General features: G+C 37.9%; 1 protein-coding gene across 5 annotated transcripts in view; it reads left to right on the top strand.

Annotated features, from left to right (window-relative positions):
* Nucleotides 1–25,709, top strand: part of GABRG3 (gamma-aminobutyric acid type A receptor subunit gamma3) — a 342,277-nt gene that overhangs the window by 6,557 nt on the left and 310,011 nt on the right. For all 5 annotated transcript variants that reach the window (XM_009666387.2, XM_009666383.2, XM_068923174.1 and 2 more), the window contains one exon: nucleotides 13,127–13,194. In XM_009666387.2, coding sequence (XP_009664682.1) covers nucleotides 13,127–13,194 — 68 coding nt within the window. The remainder of the gene's footprint in view (nucleotides 1–13,126; nucleotides 13,195–25,709) is intronic.

Below are 25,709 nucleotides of genomic sequence, written 5' to 3'. Positions count from 1 at the left end.
TGGAAAATCATTGTTACCAAAGTAATTCCTTTTGTCTCCGTAAACTTTCCTAAATCCTATTTTAGAGAAAGGAGTTAAATTACACAGCTCCTCATATATCCTACCAAACAGACTATACAGGTCTGGACTACATCTATCTATCTCTGTTAAGGATTTCAGGCCTAGGCCATTTTTCTTTTTGATAGGAATCTGGCTATTTCACAGCTTCAGCTAAGTGTTGCTCAGATGCTAGGGAAGTTATTTCGCCTCCCTGCTTCCTTCCCTGCTCCCTCTTCCCTACTCTCCCACCTCTGATGCAGATAAATAACATTGCCCTTTTGAAGCTATGGAGCTGCTGCATTTGTCAAGAACACCACGGGAATGTCAGAGGATCAGGCATTATATGTAACTTACCTGAATTGCCAGTTGGTTCCGTACACTAAAGCATGTCTACCTTTTCATGTGGGAGGTTATCCTCCAAATTAGATGGTTGACTTGTCCTGTTAACTAAACTGAGACCCTGTCCTGAAGCTCCCAGTATTAATATATATCAGTTAAAGCACTAGGGAGAAAAAAGTAGTGGACTAGATACATTAGTGCATAGAATAAGAAAATGCATATTTTGGAGTTTATGCAAAGCATGGAATGAACCAGTAGAGGAGGAGAGAGGGAAATAGTTTTCAGAATTGAAGCAGAAGTGGAGCTGATAAAAGACGCTGAGGGTTAAATCCAGGATTGGCATGCAGTCAGCTACTCACTAGGGCCTTTCCATTTGTGCCGTGTTGCCTGTAAGGAAATCAGCAGTCCCACAGCACAGAGGAGACTCACCGTTTCATGTGACATTGCTCTTCACTCCCTTATCCAATTCCTTATTGCAAAACCAATATTTCTAAGAATGGATAACTTTAGCAACGCTCCTGGAGAGATGGTCTTCTTTTTGAAAGCAGTCAGAACAGCCTAGTAATATCCTGACTGCTCAGCACTTTCAAGGTTCAGGATTGCTGTTTTTAGGTTACTTGAGAACACACTTTTGCATGTCAAAGGCTATGGGGAGAAAAAGAAAAGCGTGGCAAATGGGAGGTGCTGAAATGCATGTTTGCCTATGCAGTGAGTTTTCTGTGATCTTTCATCCTTCCAGGGGACTTGATGTTTTGGCTAACCTAAGTGTGTCCAAGCACTAACTGGCACTACACAGACATAATCTGAGTGCCCGTTTGCTATACTGTGGGCATGGAGAACCTCAACAATCACATAACCTCCAAGACAAGGGTAAATTCATCACTGAATGTCCTCCTACGAACACAGACCTCAGCCCCACCTCTCTCTGCCCAAGGGTAAAGAGAGCATAGGTCCATGCTAAGATGCAAGGCCAGAGCTTTCTCTTTTCTCTTCGGAAGCACTGTTTTTCTTACCCCATCTATATGCCTGGCGTCCGTATGCCAGGCTTTCATGTAAATCACTGCCACTCACATCATATGCTCAGGTCCGTCCTCACCTGACAGCGCTGGACAGTAGAGACATTGCCTTCAGTGTTACAAGTCAAGGTTCTGAAGGAGGGGATTGAACAACCCAAGTATTAGGCAAAATAGTTACTTTGTGAAGGAGATCACCAACACGACACCTTAACAGGAGGTATCTAGGTGAAAGGGGCCTTAGGACTTCCAAAACAAAACAATGTTCTGCCAGCAGGGGAATGCCTGCCTGCATCCCCCTTGGCCACATACTGGGCAGAGTTCTTGTCTCCGTAAATATCACAGCTTGTGAGGGTTTTCATTTTAATAGTGCCATCTGGCAGTTTTCCATTATTTCACTCAGCAAGCATACCTTCTGGTATTGAAAAAAAGAAGAGAAAGCACCCCACACTGAACAGCTTATACTAGTGTACTGATTACAGAAAAAAAAGGTAAGTGTTTTATGAGAGAAAGCATCATTTCCACCCATTTTTTACCAGCTCAGTTATAGGGCTGAGGATACTAGCACTATGCTGTAGTATAAAAGGCATCAATCCCAGGTAGCAAGTAAACTTACTCTGAACCATGAAGGTCTTAAAATCCCTTCCTTAGGCAGGTACTCCAAGGTCTGTTTCAAAGTCTGTGGAAGCGAAGACATATTCAATGGTCATGCAACTTTTTCTAAGTGTAATAAGGCTTTACTGCTCTGCAAGAGCATGATTTCTTTCTCGCATCACACTGGATTAAGTTCTAACGTATGGTAGGACACAAATACTGGTCCTGAATTCTCTTTATTAATATAATGAGAATGGAAATAGGCAAATCAACAGGCCACAGAGCAGCATGATAACTGCAGCTGGAAAAATTTCAGACTTACTTAGGCTCTATTAATAAATCAGATTTTTGCCATTGCACTGTTTTTGACCAACTAATTTAAAACATAAGTTCCAATAAAAAAAAAAACAAAAACAAAGCATTGGAAAATTGAATGACACAGGACAAAACAGATTTCCTTCAAAGTCAGTTTATTTTAATGAAACTTTCCTTTTCACCTTTCTTAATGGACAGCTCCGCAACTGCAGTTCTGGAAAATAAAAGCTACCTTTATTACTCTACATTGTTCAGCTGTCGTATTTATAGAGAATGTAGGTTTGTGGAGAAAGTTTGTAACAGTGTATTCTTGCAGAGTAAAAGTTTCACCAGTTTATAAGGGGAGTCCTTGCACTCCCTGAGTGAGGTTTTTTGGTTTTTTTTTGAAGATAATATGCTGTTTCTCTTATTGTGAAAGTCACCTTACCATAGAAAAGGGGAATATGTGAGAGGTTTCTGAAATGTGGCATAAGTAGCAGGAGGGGAAAAACCTCGCCCTAGACCAGCCTCAGGGCTACAGTACTTATTTGGAGCATGAAGAGCATTAAGTCTCAACAGTTACCTTTCAGTAGCTAGTTTGCCCGACCTCAGGGAGAAGGGTTTTTTTCCCTCTTACTCACTAGAGGCCGTAACTAATGTGGGGCAAAATTTCAGTGATGACAAGACAGTAATAATGTTAAGGTTAGTTCATAAGCTGAGGTAATCTCCAAGTTTCTCTCTTTATCTGAATCTGCTGATGTGAAAGAAAATGTCATTCTATTTCACCAGTACTTTTTAGAAAATAAAAACATTCTGTGAGCATCTCTAACAAGTGATCATTTACCTCAGCACTCTAATATAAGTGCAAAGCATATTCTTAAACCCACATCCTGCAGTCTGACCAGGTGCTCGCCAACCTTCCTGCAATTGCCTGCCCTTTCCCCTAGCTCCTGAAGTACTTTTCCCAGAATACAGCAGGACTAGAACAAGAAGTTACACATACATGCTGGGTTCAAATAGCCAGCTGTCTGTTACCTCTCTCAGTGGAGCTCCCAATATGAGAAAATGATGTTAGGTATGTGATAGTTTTCTAGTTTAGCACTTTTAAAAATACTTAAAAAATCACTGTGGATTCTATTTTCTCTCAGTTCCAGGTTGTACCAATGGTCTTTGCAGTTATTTCTGTGGCGCTAGGGAAAGTTTAATACTTTGCTTTCTATTTCACAGACTGAGGTAAGATAATGCTAAGAAAAAAGCCTACTACAAGGGGCTGTACTCTAGTGTACTTTAACTCTCCAGGGCAACTGAAAGTACAGTGTGATCGTAAGTATTAGAAATAAAGTTAAAAAAAGATACAAAGCCCAATCAAGGAACAGAAGGTTTCAAGACAGAGGCTTCTGGGCCTCCAAGTTACCTAGCTGACTGTTGGGTTTTCAACTGATACTTCTGGTAGTAGTCAGTCCAGAACTGAAAAGATTTCATTAAATTTTAATGCCTTAGAGGTCTTGTATAAATGCAGTAATTTACCATCTTCATTTATTGTTCCTATACATTCTGAGATCTGGCTTCTGAGCTGCCTGCCTTCTTAATCAAAAAAAAAAAGAATGCAAGCTGACATCAAATCCGACTTGAGGCAAGAGCATTACGGAGAAGACAGAAGAAGCATGAATAATGCTAATCTTACCAGTATCATTCAGTCAAAGAGTAGAATAGAGTGGCAGGCTAATCTATATGTTGCATGTTTCAATCTTGTTCTGCTTTTCAATTGTATCACTATAGTAGGGCAGGCTGCTGTTCAGGGCACATGTTCAAGAAAGCCTTATCAGCTTACATTTTGAAGGTAGCTTCGCCACTGACGCCTGCTTTTCCCTCCCTTTTTGATTGTGCTACAGTAACTTAGAGGCCTCTGGGACCCTTTAAGAATATGTGATCCCTACAGCTTCTGCTAGTCCCCTATTTTTATTTCGTATTTATAAGCCCAGATAAATGCACTTTAAAGTATATATGCATACATGCACATACACACAAATGCGCACACACACGATTTGATGCCTGTCTGTTTTCCAACTCCACAGGTTCTACCTGTCTTGAGAGTCAAGCTGGTGTTTTTCCTCCCCAAATATCTTTATAACTATTAGTCAAATTTCTCAAAACCAGAGCAGTCTCACAGACTCTCAGAACCTTGAGTAGGTTTGTACAGGTGTAGCCAGTAGAAATAGGTAGGCCAATTTGTGTTGGCAAACAAACAGGATAGGTTCTGTCTGACTTCCTTTACTGTGCTTGCTTTGCAGAGTTTAAGAGCAGTTCTCTTTTTAAGCAGTTGAAAGTTATGTTTGTAACTAATTTAAGCAGTTTCTCCCTGTGGGCCAGGAGCAGATCCGTTGAGTGAGTGAACAGAACTTTTGTTCTGTGGCTCTTTAAAGCAGATGTGTGTTTTTAAGCACAATCCAAATGAAAACCTTGAGTTCTGGAGCTATATTGGAACCTTTCTTCTGCCTGATGTGCCTTTGTGGCAGGCCACACAGAAATGCACCCTGAAGTGTGCTACAGGCTGTTGCTTCCACTGTGGCTGTCAAGTTATTTCTGCTAGCTGCTGATTGCCACACCTGATACTCTTTAAATTAGCTCCAGCAAGGCTTCCATGTATGTGATGACAGAGGATTGCTGATTGCCTCACAGATCAAAATATTATCCTGGATCATAGTGCAGAGAAAGCTGTAAACTGTCATGCAAGGTAAAATTATTGCTTTCTGGTAGAAGTCTTTTTTTATGCTATCCTATGAGAGATGTTGTCAGACTCCTTGTAACAGGAAGTAGTGAGAGACAGTTGTCACTTTGGGGTTGATTATAGACATTTGCACTTGGAGAGCTGACTGGTGTGTAAATAATGAAGGTATTCCACAGCCAGAAGGAGACAGGGATTAACTTCTGTTAGTATTACAGTACCACTCGGGAGGAGAAGGCCATAGTTCCGGATCCAAATTCAGTAGTACTGGGCACTGTAGAAAGATGTAGAGATTAGTCTAACTTAGGCTAGTATGTCAAGAAAAAAAAAAAAAAGAATAACCCGTCAGTTAGGATGTAGAATGCTGCAGCCAAGACTCAGGTAGGAAACAGGGCTGAATCTGGTGAATGCTCAGTGGTTGAAGAAGATCCTAAGAAAAAAAAAACAAAACAGAAATGCTTCAATTGCTGTCATTAGTACTTCCCTTTCTGTTCTTTTGGGAAAGTGGATTGTCATTATTTCAGAAAACTTTTCTTCTGATTTGGCTACCAAACTGGAAATCCATTAGCTGCCCATTTCCATGAGTAAAACAGTAAGTATGAAGAATATTTTAGGGCCAGTCATCTCCCATGCATGATATAAGCGCATCTGTGTGAGATATTCCTGGAGAAAGGGTTACTATTAAATGCAAATGAGAACCATCTTTATTCTAGGGGAGAGGATAGAAGGGTTTTCTCAGTTGTCTGCAGGAATTTTGATTCTCTAGCCTCTCTAGTAATTGATACGTTCTTCTGCAAACTTTGCCATGAACATTTCCAGAATATTAATGCTAAGACTAATAAAGGGTGAGTAAACCTCTCTGTGGCCACTCCAAAATCCCAGTTTTAGATTCTGAAAACGTTGGTCCATATCTGAGTTTTAAAACATAATATAAACAGCAGATGATGTAAATATGAAGGAAAATAGAGACAGGAACCTTATAAATGTTATGAGTAATGGACAAAGGTGCTTTAGTCCTCTTATTATTAGGTGGGAGAAGCTACTGATTTACATATGTTATGTAAAGCAAGAAACTCACCACAATCAGCCTCATGGACAAGTTAGATCGATGCACTGTTCAGTCCCTCAGCCTGGAGTCTAAGATAACTTTGTTTAAACCTGTGAAACAAGTAAGCGTCTCTTCTTTTTGAAATCTTGCTTATGTGAAAAAATAAACCTCACAAAGCTATAATGGTAAATCGGTTGCATTCTGAGCACCTAATCCCAATCTGGTGCCAATGCAGTGCGTCAGACACAGGCTCTCAAAATCTAACATGGGAGTATTTCTTATTAGGATAGACTGCTGACAGTGAACTTTCTGATGCCTGCATTCTGCTCTTCGAACCTTTTAACCAGGGAGCTGAGTATAGGGGAATTTTTCAGTTTCATTGATGATCCAGTCTGCGTCACAGCTGCTCAGCTGTGAGTGAGGGGAAGCACTCCACTTTTTTCTCCTTCTCTCAGGTAAAACTCTCATGAGTCACACTGAAAGGATATGTACACAGGTTTCATTCAAATGGAGTGACCTTGCAGCTCCCCGCTCCAATTTAATGTTTCTGCTCAAAAAAAGAATGTGGCTTTATATTTTGATTATTTAACAGATATTTTTTCTTTCTTTTTTTTTTTTTCCTTTTTTCATGCAGGTGCTTTAAATCAAATGCTGAAAAGCAGCATTTTGATTTGCGGCTGATAATGCTTATACAGAAATATTTCAATATTCAAAAGCTTTTTTTTTTTTCTGAAGATAATATCAGAATTTAACCAGAGTAATACAGTTTCTGGGGGATAAGACTGTTCTTTTGGCTCATTTGTAGTGCACTGTTTGTGATATTTTAGCAATACTTAAGACTTGCAAGTAGTTTTTGGGGTTGACAAAGTTATACTGGTTTTGTGTTAGAGAGAGAGAGAGACCTCTTACCTGAGTACTTAACAGTAAGGTCCCTTACAATAGGACCCTCCCTGTGTGAATGTAAATAATGCATTCATGCATATACCTGTTACTCAGTTTTATTTGTTGGCAGTGATTACTTGTTGAAATGGCTTGATACAAGTTCAGAATGAACCTTTGTCTTAAGTTGCATTGTAGGTAGAAAGGTTTGGCAGACAGTTATGTTTGCCAGACCCCTCAGCCAAAATGGCAGACCCAAAACTACATATAGCAGCTGCTAGTTCATAACTGATACCTTATTTTTTCATCTTTTCCATAACTTCACCTAATAAATCTGAGAGGCGTTTGGGAGGGTAGCATACAGACTTGCAGGAAGACAGGGATTGGAAATTAGGGAAGAGTCAGAAAAAGTCAGATTTTCATTATACTAGACAACCCCTTTTCTCTTTCTCCTTCCTTCTGTGATTACTTAGTCTATAGCGGCCCTTCCAAGTGCCAAAGTGTGCTTGCATCAAAGAGGCTTTCTGAGCAGAACTTTAAATTTGACAGGTATACAGTGCTACAGTTCCCATTTTGAGGTTGGGACAGGAAGAAATAAAGTACTCTATAATCTTTAAGCATTGAAAACTTTCAACACATATTATTTTAAAATACCTTTGCCCTTTTGTGCACCTGTATGTTTTTCCTGTAACTGTTATTGTTCATCCAGACATTGTTAGCTTGTGAGACTTTACAGGAACAAAATCTATTATTGTTTGGTCTCATGATACCTCATAGGAACTTCCCCTCTCCTATGAATATAAATATAAATAAAACCATAATATAAACTCTAGAGACTGATCATAAAACCAGCATAACTATGTAAGATCTACAGTTCTCATTCCCAGACACCATGGTACCAGAAAAATCATGGTCAATGAATTAGGGAAAGATAAATGAAAGATGAAAGTGTTGAAGACTGTTGGATGGTGATGGTGGGAGGTGAAGAATAAAAGTGATTCTTAGTTGATTGAGGGAGTCCTTTCATTTACATGCTGTCATTCACATTCCTGGATGAATAGCAACACAGCTTAGCATGTGAATAAAATACCTCGTTCAGACAATTGTGTTCCCATCCTGATATTGCTGTCATCCAAATTTTCTCTCAAGTCTCTACCTAATTTTTTATTTTTCTTCTGATTTTCAGTCCTCCTCTCCCCTTCAGGGAAATTTATTCTCCTACTTTCTTACAGATCTTGGTAGTTTTTGGTAGATTGGTCTTAAATCACGGGGATGACAGTTCTGTCAGAGTTTCTTTTGCTGTAGCGAGTGAAAGGCTTTGACTTCTATCTGTTGTTCAACCTCACTCTCTTCTATGCAGGAAGAATGAATCTTTTTTTTTTTCCCTTTACTGACATCTCCCTGTTATCATGTCTCTCTTCAAATGTGGTAGTTTGTCTTAAAATACAGAAGTTTTAGCTGATCACAGCTATCCCTGAGAAGTGACTTGTTAGGATAGCAATTTGTTTACAGGAACAAACAAGTAATTAGATGCCACCTATAAGGTCTTGTAGGAAAATATTAATAGTCATCATCACTAATGCGAGGTGAACATTAATACAATAATCACTACTATGACAGTTACCCATAACTGTATAATTATTTGTTACAGCTTTATCACAGTCTAAAAATAGCAATTGATGTGTTAATGAGATAATGTAAAATATCATTATAGAATAATTTCAAAAAGTATCTCATTCCTGTGGAGCCAATCTTGTTAGTCTTTTGCTCTCAGAAGTCTTGTGGAAGTTAGAGGGAGTTTAGAATACTGTGTATTTCTGGAACAGAGCTTGTATTGTGTTCATTATGTGATTGCATGTCTTCTAAAAATCTAATGCTAATTGCTTTGCTTCTATAAATATGTGTATATTGATCCGGAACTTTCTTACCTTAAGTTTTTGCTTAAAAACAGAGTAATTTAGAGTTGAGAGCTTCTTGAACAATGTAAGAAAGGTTAACTCTCAGCAAAAGTTAATTTTAATTTGATTTTAAAATGTATGAGCACTCATCTGGTTCTATTCGTGTTTAAATGACCTTTCAATAAAAGGATTTCTACACATACAACTTTTAAAAATAATTCTAAATATTTACATTTGGTGCAGGAACATAAATGCTGTTTGGATAGACTTCAAATGTGGAGGAAGCTTTCTGTAGGGAGGAAACAAAATTGGTCTCATTCCTGAAATAAACATAAATATTGAATAGCAGAGATCTACTAAAAATTAAGAGCTATTTAAGAGGACAGTGTCTTTTAAAGTACTAAATAAGCACAATAAAATATCAGGAACTTATCTGCAGAGTTTTTCCCTAAAGGCTGTGTGAATTTATTTGACAATCACTTTATTCGTTTCTTCAGAAAACTTATAAAATTCTCCCACTGATTTATCTGTCCATTTTCTTGCACTCTTAATCAACTTGCATATGTCTAGGAATAAAATCTCCATGGATTTTAATGGGATTTGAGAACTGTTACTGTTTATTTCACTGGTGAAAATCTAGAGCAGATCTACACAAAGCCTGTAGTCAGCTTGCATTTGTATTTGTGCAAGTGGTTGGAGCATTGTTCTGACTGCCTCTGAATTTTATTTTTAGGTAGACATACCTAAGCTAGCTTCAGACTAGCTGTTTAAGCTTCACCTGGCTTCTTAAGTGCGGGCAGCACTGAACTCCTGACTCCTGTGGCTGGGCTTCTCTTGAATTATCTGAAATTTGTAGATGAATTTCACTTGGGAGTGTCTTTGCAATGTGATAGTCACAAGGCTGACTGGCATGTAAATATTTCATCTGCCTCAAAGTTGTGGCATTCGGATCGGATGGGGACTATTAGCTAAAAATTGGCATGACCTTAGCTTTGTTTGCAGATACTTTGATTGGCTTGATAAATTCCTTCCTCAGTTGAAATCAACATGTTTGAAAATGAAATATATGTGATGAGCAGTTAACTAACCTGAGATAGCACTGTGCAGCAGCATAGCAGTGCAGTTATTTGGACGTGCTTGCATTGTCTTTTGGTGCAATATCATATATTAAAGAATATTTCAAAGACCTTTGAGAAGGTTGGTACATCTGTTGACAGTCTTTTTAAATTTCTCTCCTACATGTGATGTATGCATGGCTCTGTTAGTAATTTTTCTGAGTTTCTGACATCTCTTTAGAACTATTTTGGGCTGATGCCTCTGTCAAAACTGTACTGGGAGCTAGGTAGCCATTTGTAGGCTTATAATCTTAGTGTTAGCTTTTAGTGAGGTGTTCACACTTTGGTTGCTTGAGCAACAAAACTGTGAGGACTGACATTTAGCGCATGAAAAAAGGCACCATCTGCAGCTCAGCAACTCCATGCAGGGCTTAGTCTGTTAGTAGAGTGTTCACAAATGTGTGTAGTATACAGCAAAAATGGTGCAAGTCTTGAAATAACTGGTAGTGTAACTATTTCTGTCTTTTCATGAAACTCAGTTTAGTTTTGCAGACTGGTAGAAGGGGAGTCCTTTCTAAATGTAAATATGATCATTTTGAGACTCAGCTGTTTTCTTTTTCTTTTTCATAATGAATTCTGAGTGAAATAATCCTAAAACCCTTGCCTCATTATAGTTAGTATTCTGAATTCAACTCTGTGATAGCAAACCTAAGCTTTATACTTGATGGTTCTCCTAGAATCTGCTTATGTCCATGAGAGACCGTATACAACAAGAACTATGCTTGCACATCTTTTCTTTCAAAACTCAAGCACATATTTATCACACCATTGTATGATGATTGTATTTTATGCCACTGCCTAGGAAAACAAAATCTCATTCAAGGGAACTTTCAGTCTTTTTTATTGTGGGAGATAATATCTTACCTGAATTTAATTTTAATTTTAATTTGTCTGGGAACTTCTGAGGCTAGATCCTGATTTTTGCTGATGTAGAAACTAGCTGCTGTTAAGTTTTCTTCTGATTCTAGGTTAGAGCCTTACTGCAGGTGAAACCAAATTCTCTTCAACATAAACAAATGCAGTGTTTCATTATTTTGCCCCAGGAGAGAATTTGGCCCAGCGCATTCAGGAGAAATTATACTCTCATAATCTACTTACATAGTTAACTGTAACGGTTAAACAAAAATGAATTCTAAGCATTGTGTCTTTGTCCTGAACTTTGGCCTGGATTTTGCCAAGATTCAACTGCATGCCTAGTTTGCATCACTAAGTCTAGTTCCACTAATGTTTACCAGAAATCTTCAGTGTTGAACTTCCAGCTGCATATGTGCATAAGCCCTAACAGGATCAGAGTGCTTTTTTCTATGTATGACATCTTGGTAAAAGAGCTAGCTGTAGTTCCCTGCTATTACCAGTTCCTATGTAATGACATTTATTACTGCATTTTGAGGCAAGTCTCATTATCAGAAGCTGCTCGACTCCTCTTTAGTTATTAGCAATTAGAGTTGTATTAATCAGTCGTGCTTGTTCAACTGAGTTCAGATTTTCTTTTGCTGAAGGGAAGATTTGAGTTTATTACTATAAGCCAATACTTCAGACAATTTGAAATCATGGCCTTAAATAACTGCAAATATCCTGACCATATGCAGTTAAAGAACTGTGTGGTATTTCATGAATTACGGAGACTGATCATTATCTTTGACCACTATTTGTACCTGTTTTAATGTTTGTTTTTTTTAACATTAGATCTGATCTTTCTAAAGTGAGATGTACGTACCTAAGTTTTACCTGATGACCCAGACCACCTATTTTTCAGAACCATGTAACTTTTTAACTACTTAAAAGTCCTCAGCTGCCTCATTGTTAGCCTGAAATTTAGAGAGTGGGGCAAAAATTGTTAATCTTTGCATGTGAAGATACCTGTCTTCAGCTTTGTGTCAGAGGGCTTCTTAAGCTTTAGACAAATTAATTATTGACCACCTGTTATAAGCTTCCCTCAGAACTGTGATACTGAAGTGTTTCTCACTTTCTCTACTCAGTAGCTTCCCTGAGGAAGGCTCTTTGAGTTTTGAGTGACAGATGTACCTGGAATTTCCTTGTTCTAGGACACAAGAGGATTATTATGAAAAAGCCCTGAGTTCTGCATAGTCAGGAGAGAAACTGTGGTTCCCAAACTTCAGTGTTTCATATTGTTCTCTGGAGATTACTGAAGATGATGGACAGGAGAAGATGCCTCTGTTGCAAATGGAGGTGTCTGACAGAGGCTGTTGGCCTACAGAGGGCCAAGTTTATTTCAGTTATGAGTATGCAGTTTAGAATGGGATTTATACTTACTCTAGTTTTGAGGCAACTAATTAGAGAATGTAACACACCAAATTAGACCTCAGTTAATAGGTTAATGTATATCCTGAAGAGGCAGAAGGAAAGCAGTATAGGTAAAAATTATACCTTTAACTGCAAGAGTGGCGGTACGGTAAAGTTACGGCATGTCACCATAAGGGCTATCTAAATGATGTTCAGCAAGTATAACCCTAAAGATGCTGAAAAACTTAGTGGCCTAAGCTAAAGAAAGGAGTACAGAGTTTGTCCTGACCTGTTTGTTGTCTTTGAATGAAACCCTGAAAGTCTGAAAACACTGAGGATCCTGTGAGAAACTTGTATTTATTTAACCAAATCAAATTCAAAAACATCTAGATGAATGAGTGTGAAGACAATGTGGGCTGACAGGAGAGAGTCTAAACTGACAGGAGGCAAGTTGCTCAGGTGTAGCTGAATGGAATTTTAAAGTGATTTACTCTAAGTTAGGATTATTTCAGGGCTGATATAATGAGAAAATCTGGAAAGATTTCTTTTTTTGTGTGGAACAAGCATGCTAAAGCATCTGAATTTTGAGGCAATGGGAAGAAGTCTTAAGTTGCACTGTTTCTTATTTCATGTCAGTCATCTTAGCTTTTACTTTTGAGCCACTGTGCTTAGCAACAGAAGTTTCTTTAACAAATTACTGCTGAGATAAATAGAGAACATAATGATAAAATGGTACAGGCTATAATTTAGGGCAATTTATATCGGTAAGGAGGGAAAGAACCTTGCCTTCCTGAAAAATACATAATCCATGTTTCTCAGTAGTCCTTCGTTGTTATCTGAAGAGTACACCCTGCAGTTATTGGGAAAGAAAATGTTTAAAGTGGTTGCTTATGTTTTCTGCAAAATAATATTAAATGTTGTTTTTTTTTCTTCCACAGTAAAACCAACAGTTATTGATGTTGACATTTATGTCAACAGCATTGGTCCTGTATCATCAATAAATATGGTAAGTGACTTGCTAGCAAGGATTTCTATCTGGACTACTGGTCTTGGCATCAATACTAGCTTTTGGAAAAGATAATAAGTACTGCTGGGTTGAGTTGTTTTGATTGGTGACTTAGTTCTGTTTTTATCTATAGTTCTATTTTTCAGATGCCTCTTTTGTGCCTCTTCAAGAGGAGAACAAACTTTCAAACAGTATTACATACTGTGTTCTCTGCCATAAAATGTTAGTAGATCCTGACTGACAAAATAGCAGTGTTAGGAAAGAATAAGTATGAAACAAAGCTATTGTCAAGAAAATTCTTGAAAAGTCCTGAATTATTGCCGCAGGACTTGATTAAATATACAGACCTTCATAACATGTGGAAATCTGTATATAAACATGTATTCATTTTAATGTTGATCTTAAGACTCAGCTGCATTTGACAGTATTGAATGTTCAAATAGATAAATATTCATGTATAGTATATCTCAAAGACTTACAAAGTCGTACCTATAGTATACTATGCTTGCATACAATTTGGCTTCATAAGTCTTTGGGAAAGACTTAACTAATGCCACCATGTACTGTCAGTATGTTTATATGAAGTTTTTCATCTCTTCAGTGGTTGCTGTCCTTTCACTGAGCTATCAACAATCTTCAGCCTTACAGTAGAATTTCGAAGAAGTTATCCATAGCTTTACTGCATGTGTAAAGGCAGGAGAAACTATGAAAGAGTTTATGTGGTGCTGTGACAATGAACCTAGAAAAAACGTTATGGTTGGTCAGTTACTGTGGGCCTTCTGAACTCCAGGACATTGCTCAGGTCTGCAGCAACATGTTCGTACTTAGAAATGAAGCTGGATGTTTATTTAACTGCAGAGGTATGGGTTATATACATATGTATGTATATATATATATTTTCAAACTTTGAATTTGAATTCAGCACTCTGTTCTTTGTAAACTAGGTTGAATTTTATCTTAATACAATTTGGAAACAGAAGATTGAAAAGGATACTTGGTAATTTCTTAATTTATTTATTTTAAAGCTCTTATACTAACCTCTTCAAAACAATGACTTTATTTCTGGTGTTCATGATGACATTCACAGGCCTGTGGGAATAATGGTGATATAGGAATCTATTAAGTTCATTAGGTGGATGTCTTGTATATTTGGAACAGCTGCTTCTGAGTTAGAAAGCTGGTTATTCAGTCTGCTTGCTTGTTACTCTCTACGAATATGGGAGAATATAATTATTATGCTGTGTCAAACACCAGGACGAGGGGAAGACTCGTCCTGCATCGTGGAGATGGGAAATCTGGCAAGTAAAGATAGAACAAATTACTTACTGGGAACCGCTGAGCCACGTATTCAAAAAGTGTAAAATATGTTGATCATATTTCTTTAGCTGAAGCACTGATTGCCAAGCAATGGAAGTACTTGCTCCATTCTTGAACTAATACATAGCTAATTAACTTGCACTTTCCTGACTACAAACCAAAATAACTTGTCCAGGGGAAGATCTGTTGGAAGATCTGTTCTGCTTATGTTCCTCTGGCTTGTATTTACGTAGACTGTAGGAATAGGTACTCTGTTCAAGAGCAATGGGGACAATGGTGACTGCTTTCTTTTCAAAGTCTTTTTCCTCTTTTGTCCCTCTGAATTAGCTTATAAATAGCATTTTGAAATACTGGAAATGAAGATGTATCTGCTGTCTAGAAACACTATGGAGTAATAATTAAGATAGAATTTGATGGGAACTGCTTCAGGTAAGAAGATGGAAAAGATAGTAATAAAAGTAACCAGCAGTTCTTGGAAGTTGACTGTGGCACAGTCAAAAGATGACTAGTTTACTTGACCCTTAACTTTGAGTTCAGTATATCTTATGGCAACATAGTGGAAAAATGGGCCAAGATATCAACTGAAACGCTGTATCTCTTTGAGAGTAGAAAGTCTTATTGGGATAGCCAGTGACGAGTATATGGTGTGGTAGAGAGATTTCTTGGTTACTCTGAAAAAACTAATATAGCCTATAAGTGTAAGAGGGTAAATAAAATAGTGATGGAAGTCAAAAATATGAAACGTAGGTGCCTGAAATTTAAAGTACTGAAGTCTGCTTAAGGCTATCTTTAAACCTTTGCCTGGCAATGGCCCAAGTTTCAGCTATGCGTATGGGCAGTATATCCTGCTGAGATCTGTTGAATCTGAACTAGCTAGGTGCTTTGAATGTTAGTTCTATTCTCAAACCAATTATTGATGTAGGAGGTTAAAATCACTCGAATGTAGGAAACTTTTGTCCAAAAGTTCAATTTCTGCTATTGCTCTGGGGTTAGTCCAGATTTACATCAGAGAGCAGAAATAAGCATGTAGTCTCAGATTTACAGTGAATATTGGGAATTCCCCTCACAAACCTACGAGCTGTGGGGCTGTAAGGTACTTGTCTCTTTAGTAGCAGAACTGCTTTGAGGAGCTACACACCCCTAATTTTGAGCTATTTTAACTATTGGCTGTAGTATGTACTGGCTCTGTGATGCTTTACTTGAAAAAAAATTAAATATAAATTGTTTTCTCTTGTTTATTTATTTATTTATAGATTAAACTTAGTGTTTCATATAGTCTGTAAAACACTGGAGCATGGCTGCACAAACAGTTGAATGGTAACAAATAAGCTGGTGATTACCTGTGGTAGGTGGAGGCGGGGGAAAGGACAGCCTTCACTGTGTAGCCTGTCATGCATCTGAGCTCTCAAAGGGAGAGGAATGTGTGTGAAAATCCTGTACAGAATTTAAAGAGTGTTCTAGGGAGCAAAAAAAGAGTATTCTTCTTACCTTGAATCTATGTATGCCCCTCCTTCTATACTTCTCAGCATGACAGGAACTTTTAGTTTTTCTTCCCTAAATTATTATTAAAAGTTGAGCTATTCTGTCAAGGTAACTTGGCTAGATGGTAGTTGATTGAGTGAAAATAAAGATGATTACATTGATTTCCATCTTCTCTATTTCAAGAGTGAGATCATCAACATGTACAAGGAGGACTTCCCTGCTGTGTACTTCCAAACTTAGCTTTTAGGTCTGTCACTTTTTCTTAATCTGCAGCACTTCTGAGGGAGAATCATGTAGAGCTTCTCTAGAGGTCAAACTCTGCAGCTATACTTTCTTATCAGTTTTCATCAGTGCTTTTCAACCTGGGGATGAAATCTAGAAAGTAGAATGACTTTCCTTACGTTGTCAGTTCAATGGGTGTTTAATTGAAAGCTCAAGCAAATTTTGTAGAGCAAACCTTTTCAGACATCAGTAATTTTGTTGGAATTATGATTAGATTTGAATACGAATATTAATATCACACTGGGTTTTTTTGACAGTCAGGAAGAAGATAATTGGTACCAGATACCTGCTGCGAAGATAGCCTCAAATGAATTGTATGCGAATACTTATGGGTCTATGAAAAAAAAAAAAAATCCTTGTAGCCTGAGGCTGGAGGTGTCACAAGGGAAAGAAATGTTTAAGCCTTTGAGAAGGCTTTCAATCAAGAGAAAGGTTACATTGTGTGTGTCAAAGATGGCATAGTCTGCAGGAGTATAGGGCTGTCCCTGTGTTCTAGGGGCTTGAATGCTATTTGGGGGAGATTTGTGCCACTTCACCTAAGTACCCAGCAGTAATTCATTCTGTAGTTGCTTTCAAAAATCAAGATCTCAAGGAAAAAGGGGTGATTGTGGGATGTAGGTACTCTTCTGTTAGAAGATTCATCATTATAGTATCTTTATGGTGACAGTAGGAACTTGTTCTCTGGATAGACAGTGGTGACTTTGCCCGTGTCTGTGACATGGAGGATTTCTTTGAGGCATAGCCTGGGAAAAAGCTAGTATTCAGTATCAAGATATGGGAATTGAGTAAGGATTAAGAAGCAGCCTGAATAACGAACTCGGTGGTGCTAGGAGGTAGTCTCAGGTGATAGTAGCTTTAAAGAACAAAGTAATTTCAGCATTTTGAGCTGTGACAGGATGATATGAAGTGACAGCAGTGACTGATACTAGACAGGAGTATTTTGAAATGCAGAACTCTGAAATGTTTAGATGCCCATTTGGAAATTTTAGGCTTTTAGCAGATAAAAGCCATCCTTTGTATAACTCTCCTGATACCTGCCTCATAAAAAAAGTGATAGGACGTGAGATTTAGCTGATTTGAAAGAAATGTAAACTAGTTGTTATTAAAGTAAATGAGATATGAATGTTCTGAGTCAAAACCAACCTTCCTGTGTGCTTATCCCTTTGCCTTGGTTTTCATCTTTTTATAAAGTAAGTTACAGAAATCTATTTGCTGTTTTGTGTTACAATGTTATTAGAGATTCTGATTGTAGGATGCAGTATTTATATCTGTCTCAAGAATTTATTTCAACCCTTTCTGTTATTTGAAAGGATTGTTATGTCTGTAATGATAATTACAGTGCTTCCACTACTATTAGGGGTCTTCTAAGTGACTTTTTTACATTTGAAAATTCAGACGTAATCTTTTTTTTGTTTTTTTTTTTAATTGTTTTCCATGCTTTATATTTTAGAACGTGTGTAGGAATTCCGTATTGTTCATTTTTCATATCATAATACCTTTATTAAAAATTTCGCATTCAAAATGTGTCCAGGAAACATATGCTTTTGTGTTGAAGTCCATTTCTTTTCAATAACAGCAAAGATTTATAAGTTGATTTCTAAATTTTAGATCTTAATGTGGCTTCCTGTAGTCTGTTTTTGTACAGATTAGTCTTACTGGTTTCTATATAAAAGAATAGGAAAAGGAGAAAGACCATATCAATGCGAAAGTGGAAATCAGATGTAAATGATAGGGAAAAACAAATATATTCCCCTAGAAATAGTTTTGTGAGACGGAGGTATAACACCAGACGATTACATAGACAATTCATTCTCAATAACGTCAAAGTGTATGTGTGTGTGTACATATCAAATGGTCTGTCTTAACTGAGTAGCTACTGGAATCTGAGTCTTTGCCAAAAGCTGTTGAGGAAGGCAGAATTTAATTCCTCTTTACGTTTTTAGCAGCTGCAGTTTCATTTTGATGCAGTTGCATGTTGAAGGTAGCATGAGAAACAAGCTTGTAAGCTTATTTCTGTGGTCATAAAATTATTAATTGCTTATCTGCTGGATAAATGCTCATCTCTTTATTCTCAGGTAATCTGAAAACATAATTCATAAGAGTGTTTCTTTTATATGCTTCATCACTTCATTCTTTTGTGTCCACTCTCTAGCCTACTTCATATATCTTTATTTCTCTTTTGTTCAGTTCAGTGTTGTAGAATAAAGCCAATCTTTACTCTCTTTTGCCCTTAAATGTATTAATAGACTTCTTTGAACTTCAAAGTCTCCACATGACCTTTTTTCTTTTCCAGTAGACATGATAGGTGTTTTAAAGAATAATCTAAATGCTGAGATTTGTCTAAAATATTATTCACAGCTTATAATTAAGTCAAAATTTCTTGTATATTTTTAGTCTCTATCACTATTTACTTGGTAATTAAAACCATTATTAGAGCATCTGCAGCTGTAGAAACATGGCCTGGTGAATCCTTGCATGCTAAGAAAAAGCTAATTTAAACCAAAATTTCATCTGCTTTTCACCCCACCATGTAACCTCAAATGATAATTTCCTTAGAGGCTTCATTTTTGCTTCCCAAAGATAATACAAGACACTTTCAGCACAGAACCACTGTAACGTTCCTTGTTATCTTAAAGTGTAATTTCCTAACTCTATCTCTCTGTCTTACCTGATCTCTTTGTAGAGCAGTTGTGTAGAGAGAAGGTGCTATTTCTGCTATTTTTGAGGGATGAATTTTCTGCTTGGTGATTTCAGATCATCTCTAAAATAGTGAGTGCCTCAGAATTTTTCTGTTTATCCCTGCAGATTTTACAAGCCTGTCTTCTCTTCCATGACCTAAGAGAGCACTCAAGTCCTGGTTTAAATTTTAGCTTGAGTGGGCCTATTCATTTAGGAGGACTGAGATAGTAATCATACACTGAAGCATTTTGCTAGATAATGATCAAGTTACTGTTCTTGTTTTCTAGAGTGTATTCATATACCTTCATCAGGCTTGGATCACTCATAACAAAATGGTATGAATTAGAAAACTTGTAAGCTGCTGTAAGCTGATAAATCAAAATCACCTTGCGTATGGACTTAATCCTTTTGGCTCAAGCTCTGGCAACAACACTTGGCTATGAAAATGTTTTTGGGAGGTAGCAGTAATTACCTGAACCTTGAGTGTACTTATGACTTCTTTTCCACAATGGAGCTTATGAGAGGCTAATACAAACTCAAAAGTGAATGTTAGAGTGCAAAGGAGGAGGCTGGGGGGGGAAAAATGACTGTACGCTGATCTTCTCCCATATCATTTTGGCAACTTCTACTTTTGATCTCCTCTAGAGCCCCACTTTAGGTACTTAAAATATGACCTAGCTGGTAGACACTTGAATAAAGGTCTTAGACTGCCCTTGTTTCAGATACAGTGGGATGCAGTAGCACAGCGTTCGCTTTCCTGCAACGATGAATGTTGTATATTGTGACATGTAACAGGAAAACACTTATTGCTGTGATTTACTACTGCGGCAGAAAATATAGTATGCCTCCTGGAGGAATGATAGTTTTCTATCACAAGTCTCTGGTAATGGGCAGATCTTCTCTTTCCTGGCCTGTCTTTACCAGAGTTCAAGCAGAATTTCAAATACGGAGGAGTTAGCCTTAGTGTTGTCTCAAAAGGTGTATAAGAAATTGAACAATTTACTTCCAGTAATATAGAAATAAATGTCTTATCTACTCAATGAGGGGCATTGGAAAAGGATCTGAAGAAGAACTGGACTGAATGTCTTTGTCATAGCTGAACAGTGCTGTAGTACCTGACAGGTACCACATTTTTAAGCAAATGGACGTGTCTTAGTGCAAAACATGAAAAGAGGCTACTCTCTAGCCTGCTGCCAGTTTTCATGCCTGATTTCTCTCACGTTCATAGCCTAATTCTTAGGCCTGTAGGTCCTAGGCTTCAGACTGTATGTACACACAAACTATATGAGTTCCTTTAAAAAGTAAGTGATTGCTGCCTTTGTCTATCCAATGCTGCAAAGCTTCATTTCTTTTATTGCCAGCATTTGGGAGCTGGTTAATGTAGAAAAAACTATGGCTAAATTGCTGCAAAGGATATTGAATTATTTCAGAGTAAGCTGAGGGTTTCTATGCCCGCATCATTTAGTTTTTGAGTGACCAAGCATTTATCAAGTTCTTTTTTTTTAGCTTGAACTTTCCATGACTGCTCCATGAAAGAGTAATTGCTTGTGTGCCATCCTGTTTACTGTGTTTAAACCATGGTTTTGAGGGTTTGGTCTTCTTCAGTTCCTTTGAAACAATCTGAAGTTGCTGTTTGGTTCCATAAATAGCAGAGCAGTCTTCATGACACTTTTTGTAAAATGTCACGGTAGTAAGTTCCTGATTGCAGGCCCAGGGCATCCGTGGAGTGATTCCAGTGGAGTTATAAGTTGCTTTGTGGTTAGGAAGGAGCATTTGAGTACAGTGTGACCCCATATGATCCCTAACTGGGTAACAGAGTACTCTTCATGTTTCTGTAAGGTTTTTTGGTTGGTAGAGAGAGAACACTATTCACTAGCGTCATTAACATGTCTGAACTATGCACTTCATTTTTCACGTTGTTCTCACAATAAGTAAACCTAGAAGAACCCATATGCCCTTAATTTTCTTCCACGTGAAAGAGTTCCACCAGTCTAATTGGACATCATTCCGTTTACTGTCTCATTGCTGGGAAATAAGGTTGAGATAATTATATTTATATTCCTTTCAAACTTTTTTAGTGAACATGGTGTCCCTTGTATCTTAAATACTTGTAGACATGCTTTTTCTGGTACAGACGAGGTATTTCTCCTGAGTAACTGCACTGAACTGAAGGATAAAACAAATGTTTGGTTTCTGTGATTAAAAAAATCTACTGACTGCAGGGGTGTATCTGTATTCCAGTACCACCGTGCTGTTGTTAATGTCAGAAACTTTTCTCCTTTTAAATCACTGTAATCTTCATTTATTGTGTTCTTTGTCTGGAGAAGAGCCTTTTATGTGGACAAAAATAGTGAGAAATTCCAGGTTCTTCATCTGTTTTTTAAAGGCGGCTTCTTCAAAACTCCCTCCTCCTCCATCTCCTCTGGTCAGGCTTCTTTTCATTAGACTACTAAGATAAGGGTGGTTCTGCTCCATACTGCCATGAACAAGCTGTTTTCTCTTCTTAAAACTGTGATCTCCTCTGAATCTCATGTCTCTCTTCCTGTGTCCACAAATGACCACATTTACTACTCTTGAAGGCTGTAGAAATGTAGTGAGAGGATAATGCTTTGAAACTACTGTTAGTTGTTTGCATACTGTACAGAAGCAGTCAATTTGGACATAGATTTTTGGGTGTGTTTTAGTTAAACAGTTTTACAGTGAAGTAGTGTCACTTTGTTATAAAAGAGCAACAAACATTTATTGTTACTATGATATTTTTCCGGTAATCTTTTAACGTATTAAATGATAAAGGGAAGGGAAGTATTTAGGGGTCTAGGAGATTGAATTCTCAAAGACTATTGTGAGGATCTTAGACCGAAGAAACTACTACCTCCCTTTCTGACTGTTTTTCTGTGCTGATCCCAAGGCTATTGGTGTGTGTTCTCAGCCTATCTAGGAAACCGCATTCCTCAGGAGACTTGGGAGCAGAAATAAATGATTCTTGATATCTCTGAATCACGTTTGGCATATATTGCAGGGGAGAGCAGGATTTTAAGTGCTTAAAGAACTTACTTATGTGCCTTTGCCGGGGAGGTGTTAAATATCTAGCTATAGTAATCCATTGTAATTCTTGTTCATATGACTTGAAAAATTGAGAGCCATGTTAACAAAGATGTGAAGGTGTTAAGCTCTTTGCTACAATGCTAAATTTCGATAAATTTTGATGATTCTTAAATACTTATATTAATATAAGCTCCACTGATATTTTCCTTGCATAGATGGTGAATATTTGATTTAGGTGGGATTAAGAATTTAGAAAAAAATTATAGAATTCTTGGCACTTTCTGTAAGTATTTATCCGTAGGAATTCTGATCCTAAAAAAAAGTAATAATAGGGTTGTTGTAACTCTTGTGATTTGAAAATAAAAAAGGCAATATTTGGAGGAGGGAAATTAGGTCAGCTGTTGTAAAGCAGATATATTTGGAAAATTGAGTAGCTCGTGGTCATGCAAGTGCCTACTTGCATCAAGTTTTGACACAGACACAGTTAACCTTACTCTGTTAGATAATCCGCTTATGTATTAAAATTCTTCCAAGAAGGCAAAAATTTTTGGGAACTCTATGTGGGAGAAGCAGAACAAATAAGATGCATCATAGTGAACTGTAACAGAGGAGGAAAGATGAAAATGGTATGTTATTCTTCTGAGAACATTTCATAAGACAGCTGTGCCATTTCAGACCTCGTGGTCCTTATCACAGAATCACAGAATCGTTTAGGTTGGAAGGGACCTCTGGAGATCATCCAGTCCAACCTCCCTGATCAAGCAGGGTCCTCTACAGCATATTGCCCAGGATCACATCCAGACGGGTTTTGAATATCTCCAGGGAAGGAGACTCCACTACCTCTCTGGGCAACCTGTTCCAATGCTCTGTCACCCTCACAGTGAAGAAGTTTTTTCTCAGGTTCAGATGGAACTTCCTGTGTTTCAGTTTGTGCCCGTTGCCTCTTGTCCTGTCAGTGGGCACCACGGAGAAGAGACCGGCCTCATCCTCTCGACACCCCCCCTTCAGATACTTGTACACATTGATGAGATCGCCTCTCAGTCTTCTCTTCTGCAGGCTGAACAGGCCCAGCTCTCTCAGCCTTTCTTCAGAGGAGAGATGCTCCAGTCCCCTCATCATCTTAGTAGCCCTCCGCTGGACTCTGTCCGGGAGTGCCATGTCTCTCTTGTCCTGGGGAGCCCAGCACTGGACACAGTACTCCAGGTGAGGCCTCCGCAGGGCTGAGGAGAGGGGCAGGATCACCTCCCTCCACCTGCTGGCAACAGTCTTCCTCATGCAGCCCAGGATACCACTGGCCTATCCTTGAAGAAGATTACTGAATACCTTCAAATTAACAAGCTTGGAATATAAAATTTGTAATTCTGTTGACTATGGAAAAGCATAGGCTCAATGGTGGCACTGGCTTTAAATCTCAGTACAGTTTATGCTCCTGGTAACCTCTGCAAGTGCTAATTACTTGTCACCCCCCTTGTCTGTTGCATCTTTTTCGGCTTCATTGTACCTGCTAGCCTTTATCTTTGTTGTTCAGCTGATGAGTGTAACTTACTCTGGACCCAGAACAAATTCTTCTCGATAGGCTTGAAGTTTGCCATGTCTCTGTTGGATCTGAAAAAAGATGTGTGCACCAAAGATTTTGTGAAATTTTTCCAGCTATATTATTTACCCAATAAAAAATAATTTATCTCTGTTTTCAGACCTTGCCTCTCTCAAAATCATTTCTGGACATAGTAGCTAGTGGACTTGCGAGATACTTGAGCTCTGGCATGTAGTTCAAGTTTGGTAAGGTGTGTTGGGTAGCTGAGAAAAAGAGATAACTACTACCCCCTTACACACATTCCATACATCAGACTGATAGTTCTGTGCTCTCAAATTCTAGATGAATATGTCCCTGAGGTGTATTTACTGCAGTGTGCGCTGTATGGTTTTTTTTGTTACATAGAAGCCCTGTAGACTGAGGCTGAATTATGAGGCAATCAAAACTGTGAATTGCAGAAAGGTGTGACCTTATTGCTTCAATATATAGAGATTATTTTGCTGTAACAAAATATCTTTTTGTCTAATAATGTCAGTAACTTAGTTTTAGTGCTTTTAGTGATTGAAGAATTGAGATCACCAAGCTATTTGCTTGTCTTCCCCACTGCAAACGGAAATGAAAAACTTCTTCCTGTGTTACTGATCTGCCTCAGTCTTGGTCTTCATTTCTCCGGATGAAATTGTCACTTGATCACATGCTCACTAAACATCTGGCCATCTTTAAGGCAAAGCAGTTTCAATTTTCCTAAATTGGGCTTCATGCATTATGCAAACATTGCTTCATTAGACATTGAGATGAGCTATCAAGCTATATTGTTTGGTCAGAATACCGTAGGCTTGCCTCTCTTCTTGATGCTGATTTGAAATCAGACTAACAATTTTGGATAAATTCAGTTCATGCAATCATTTTTATTTGTGATTTAATTAGGAAATACATAGGCATCTAGGTAAGTTGCAGTCAATGATTTTTGTCTCTGTTCCTGACTTATGCTAATACCTACGTGTACAATGTTTGAAATGGCATAAACAATAAAAGGGCTAAATTAGTCTCTGCGGAAGTGAATGGGACTATGCCAGGCATAAATTTAAGCCATGTTATCCTAAAATATTCTGCATTGTGATGCTAATAATAATAAGAGCTAAAATAAACCAAAATTTATTTTGGTAACGGAACTTATTGGGTCCTCACTGCCTTCTGTCTTCCCTTTTAATTTACTTTATTGTGGAGAGTGCAAGGTGAAACACCAGTAGGTTGGAGAATTTTTACTCTGCTGGATGGGGTCGCACAAACAGGTGATATGTACAGCAGTGAAGGATCTGCCTGTTGCCTGATGTTGTGCACTGAATTCCACAGGGGTCCAGATTCTTACCTGACATAAATGACTGACTGCATCACTGTAAATGGAAATGTGCTGATCTACATTAGTCCACAGGCTGATGCTTTCAGATTTCTTTTTTCCTAAGTAATTTTCATTGTTTCCAAATTAGGGTTAGATTTTCTCTTTTTTTGTATAATACTACAAACTGATATAGCATTCTTTTGTAGGGCATTTGTTTTTCAAAGAAAAAATTAAAAGAATGAAAGACTCTGGTTGCACTCACCTGAAAGCTGCTGAGTTTATCTCCACTGTTTTCTCTGCAATGTGTTCTCTCATTCTCTGGTGTCTGAAACTGTATTTATGTAAATATGGCTGAGCATTTCTTTGCCATCTGGATGGTTCTGTAAGAACAGTATAAAGAATAGGAAAATGAAAACAAATGTAGAAGCTTGGGAGAACTCCTTTTTTTTTTTTTTTTTAAAAAAGAAAGACTTACATTTTGAGAGCAGCCTAACCTAAACTGAGCTAGCAGACAAATGTTTTGACAGGTTGTACCACAGTTAGATAGTTAAATGGTGGAGAGAAGCAGATTAAAGAAGTTATTTAGGCGTTCCAAAATGTCTGGCTAAACTGATACCATGTGAATTTTCTAGCTAGTGGAACAATGATAGGTGATGCACTGAATAGTCAGCATGTGAGTTATTCTTCAGTTTAGACCAGATTTATGCATGAAACCTTTGCTGGTATAGTAGTGTTTAGGACTGTGACTTCTTTTAAAATACTTCACCATAAAAGCCGTCAGCTAGACTATAGAGAAAAGTGGTTTCGTTGTAACGCCCATGGCACCTGGAGCATCAT

The sequence above is a fragment of the Struthio camelus genome, chromosome 1 (genome assembly GCF_040807025.1).
Source record: "Struthio camelus isolate bStrCam1 chromosome 1, bStrCam1.hap1, whole genome shotgun sequence".
Taxonomy (NCBI): domain Eukaryota; kingdom Metazoa; phylum Chordata; class Aves; order Struthioniformes; family Struthionidae; genus Struthio; species Struthio camelus.
This window is presented reverse-complemented; position numbering and strand designations above follow the sequence as displayed.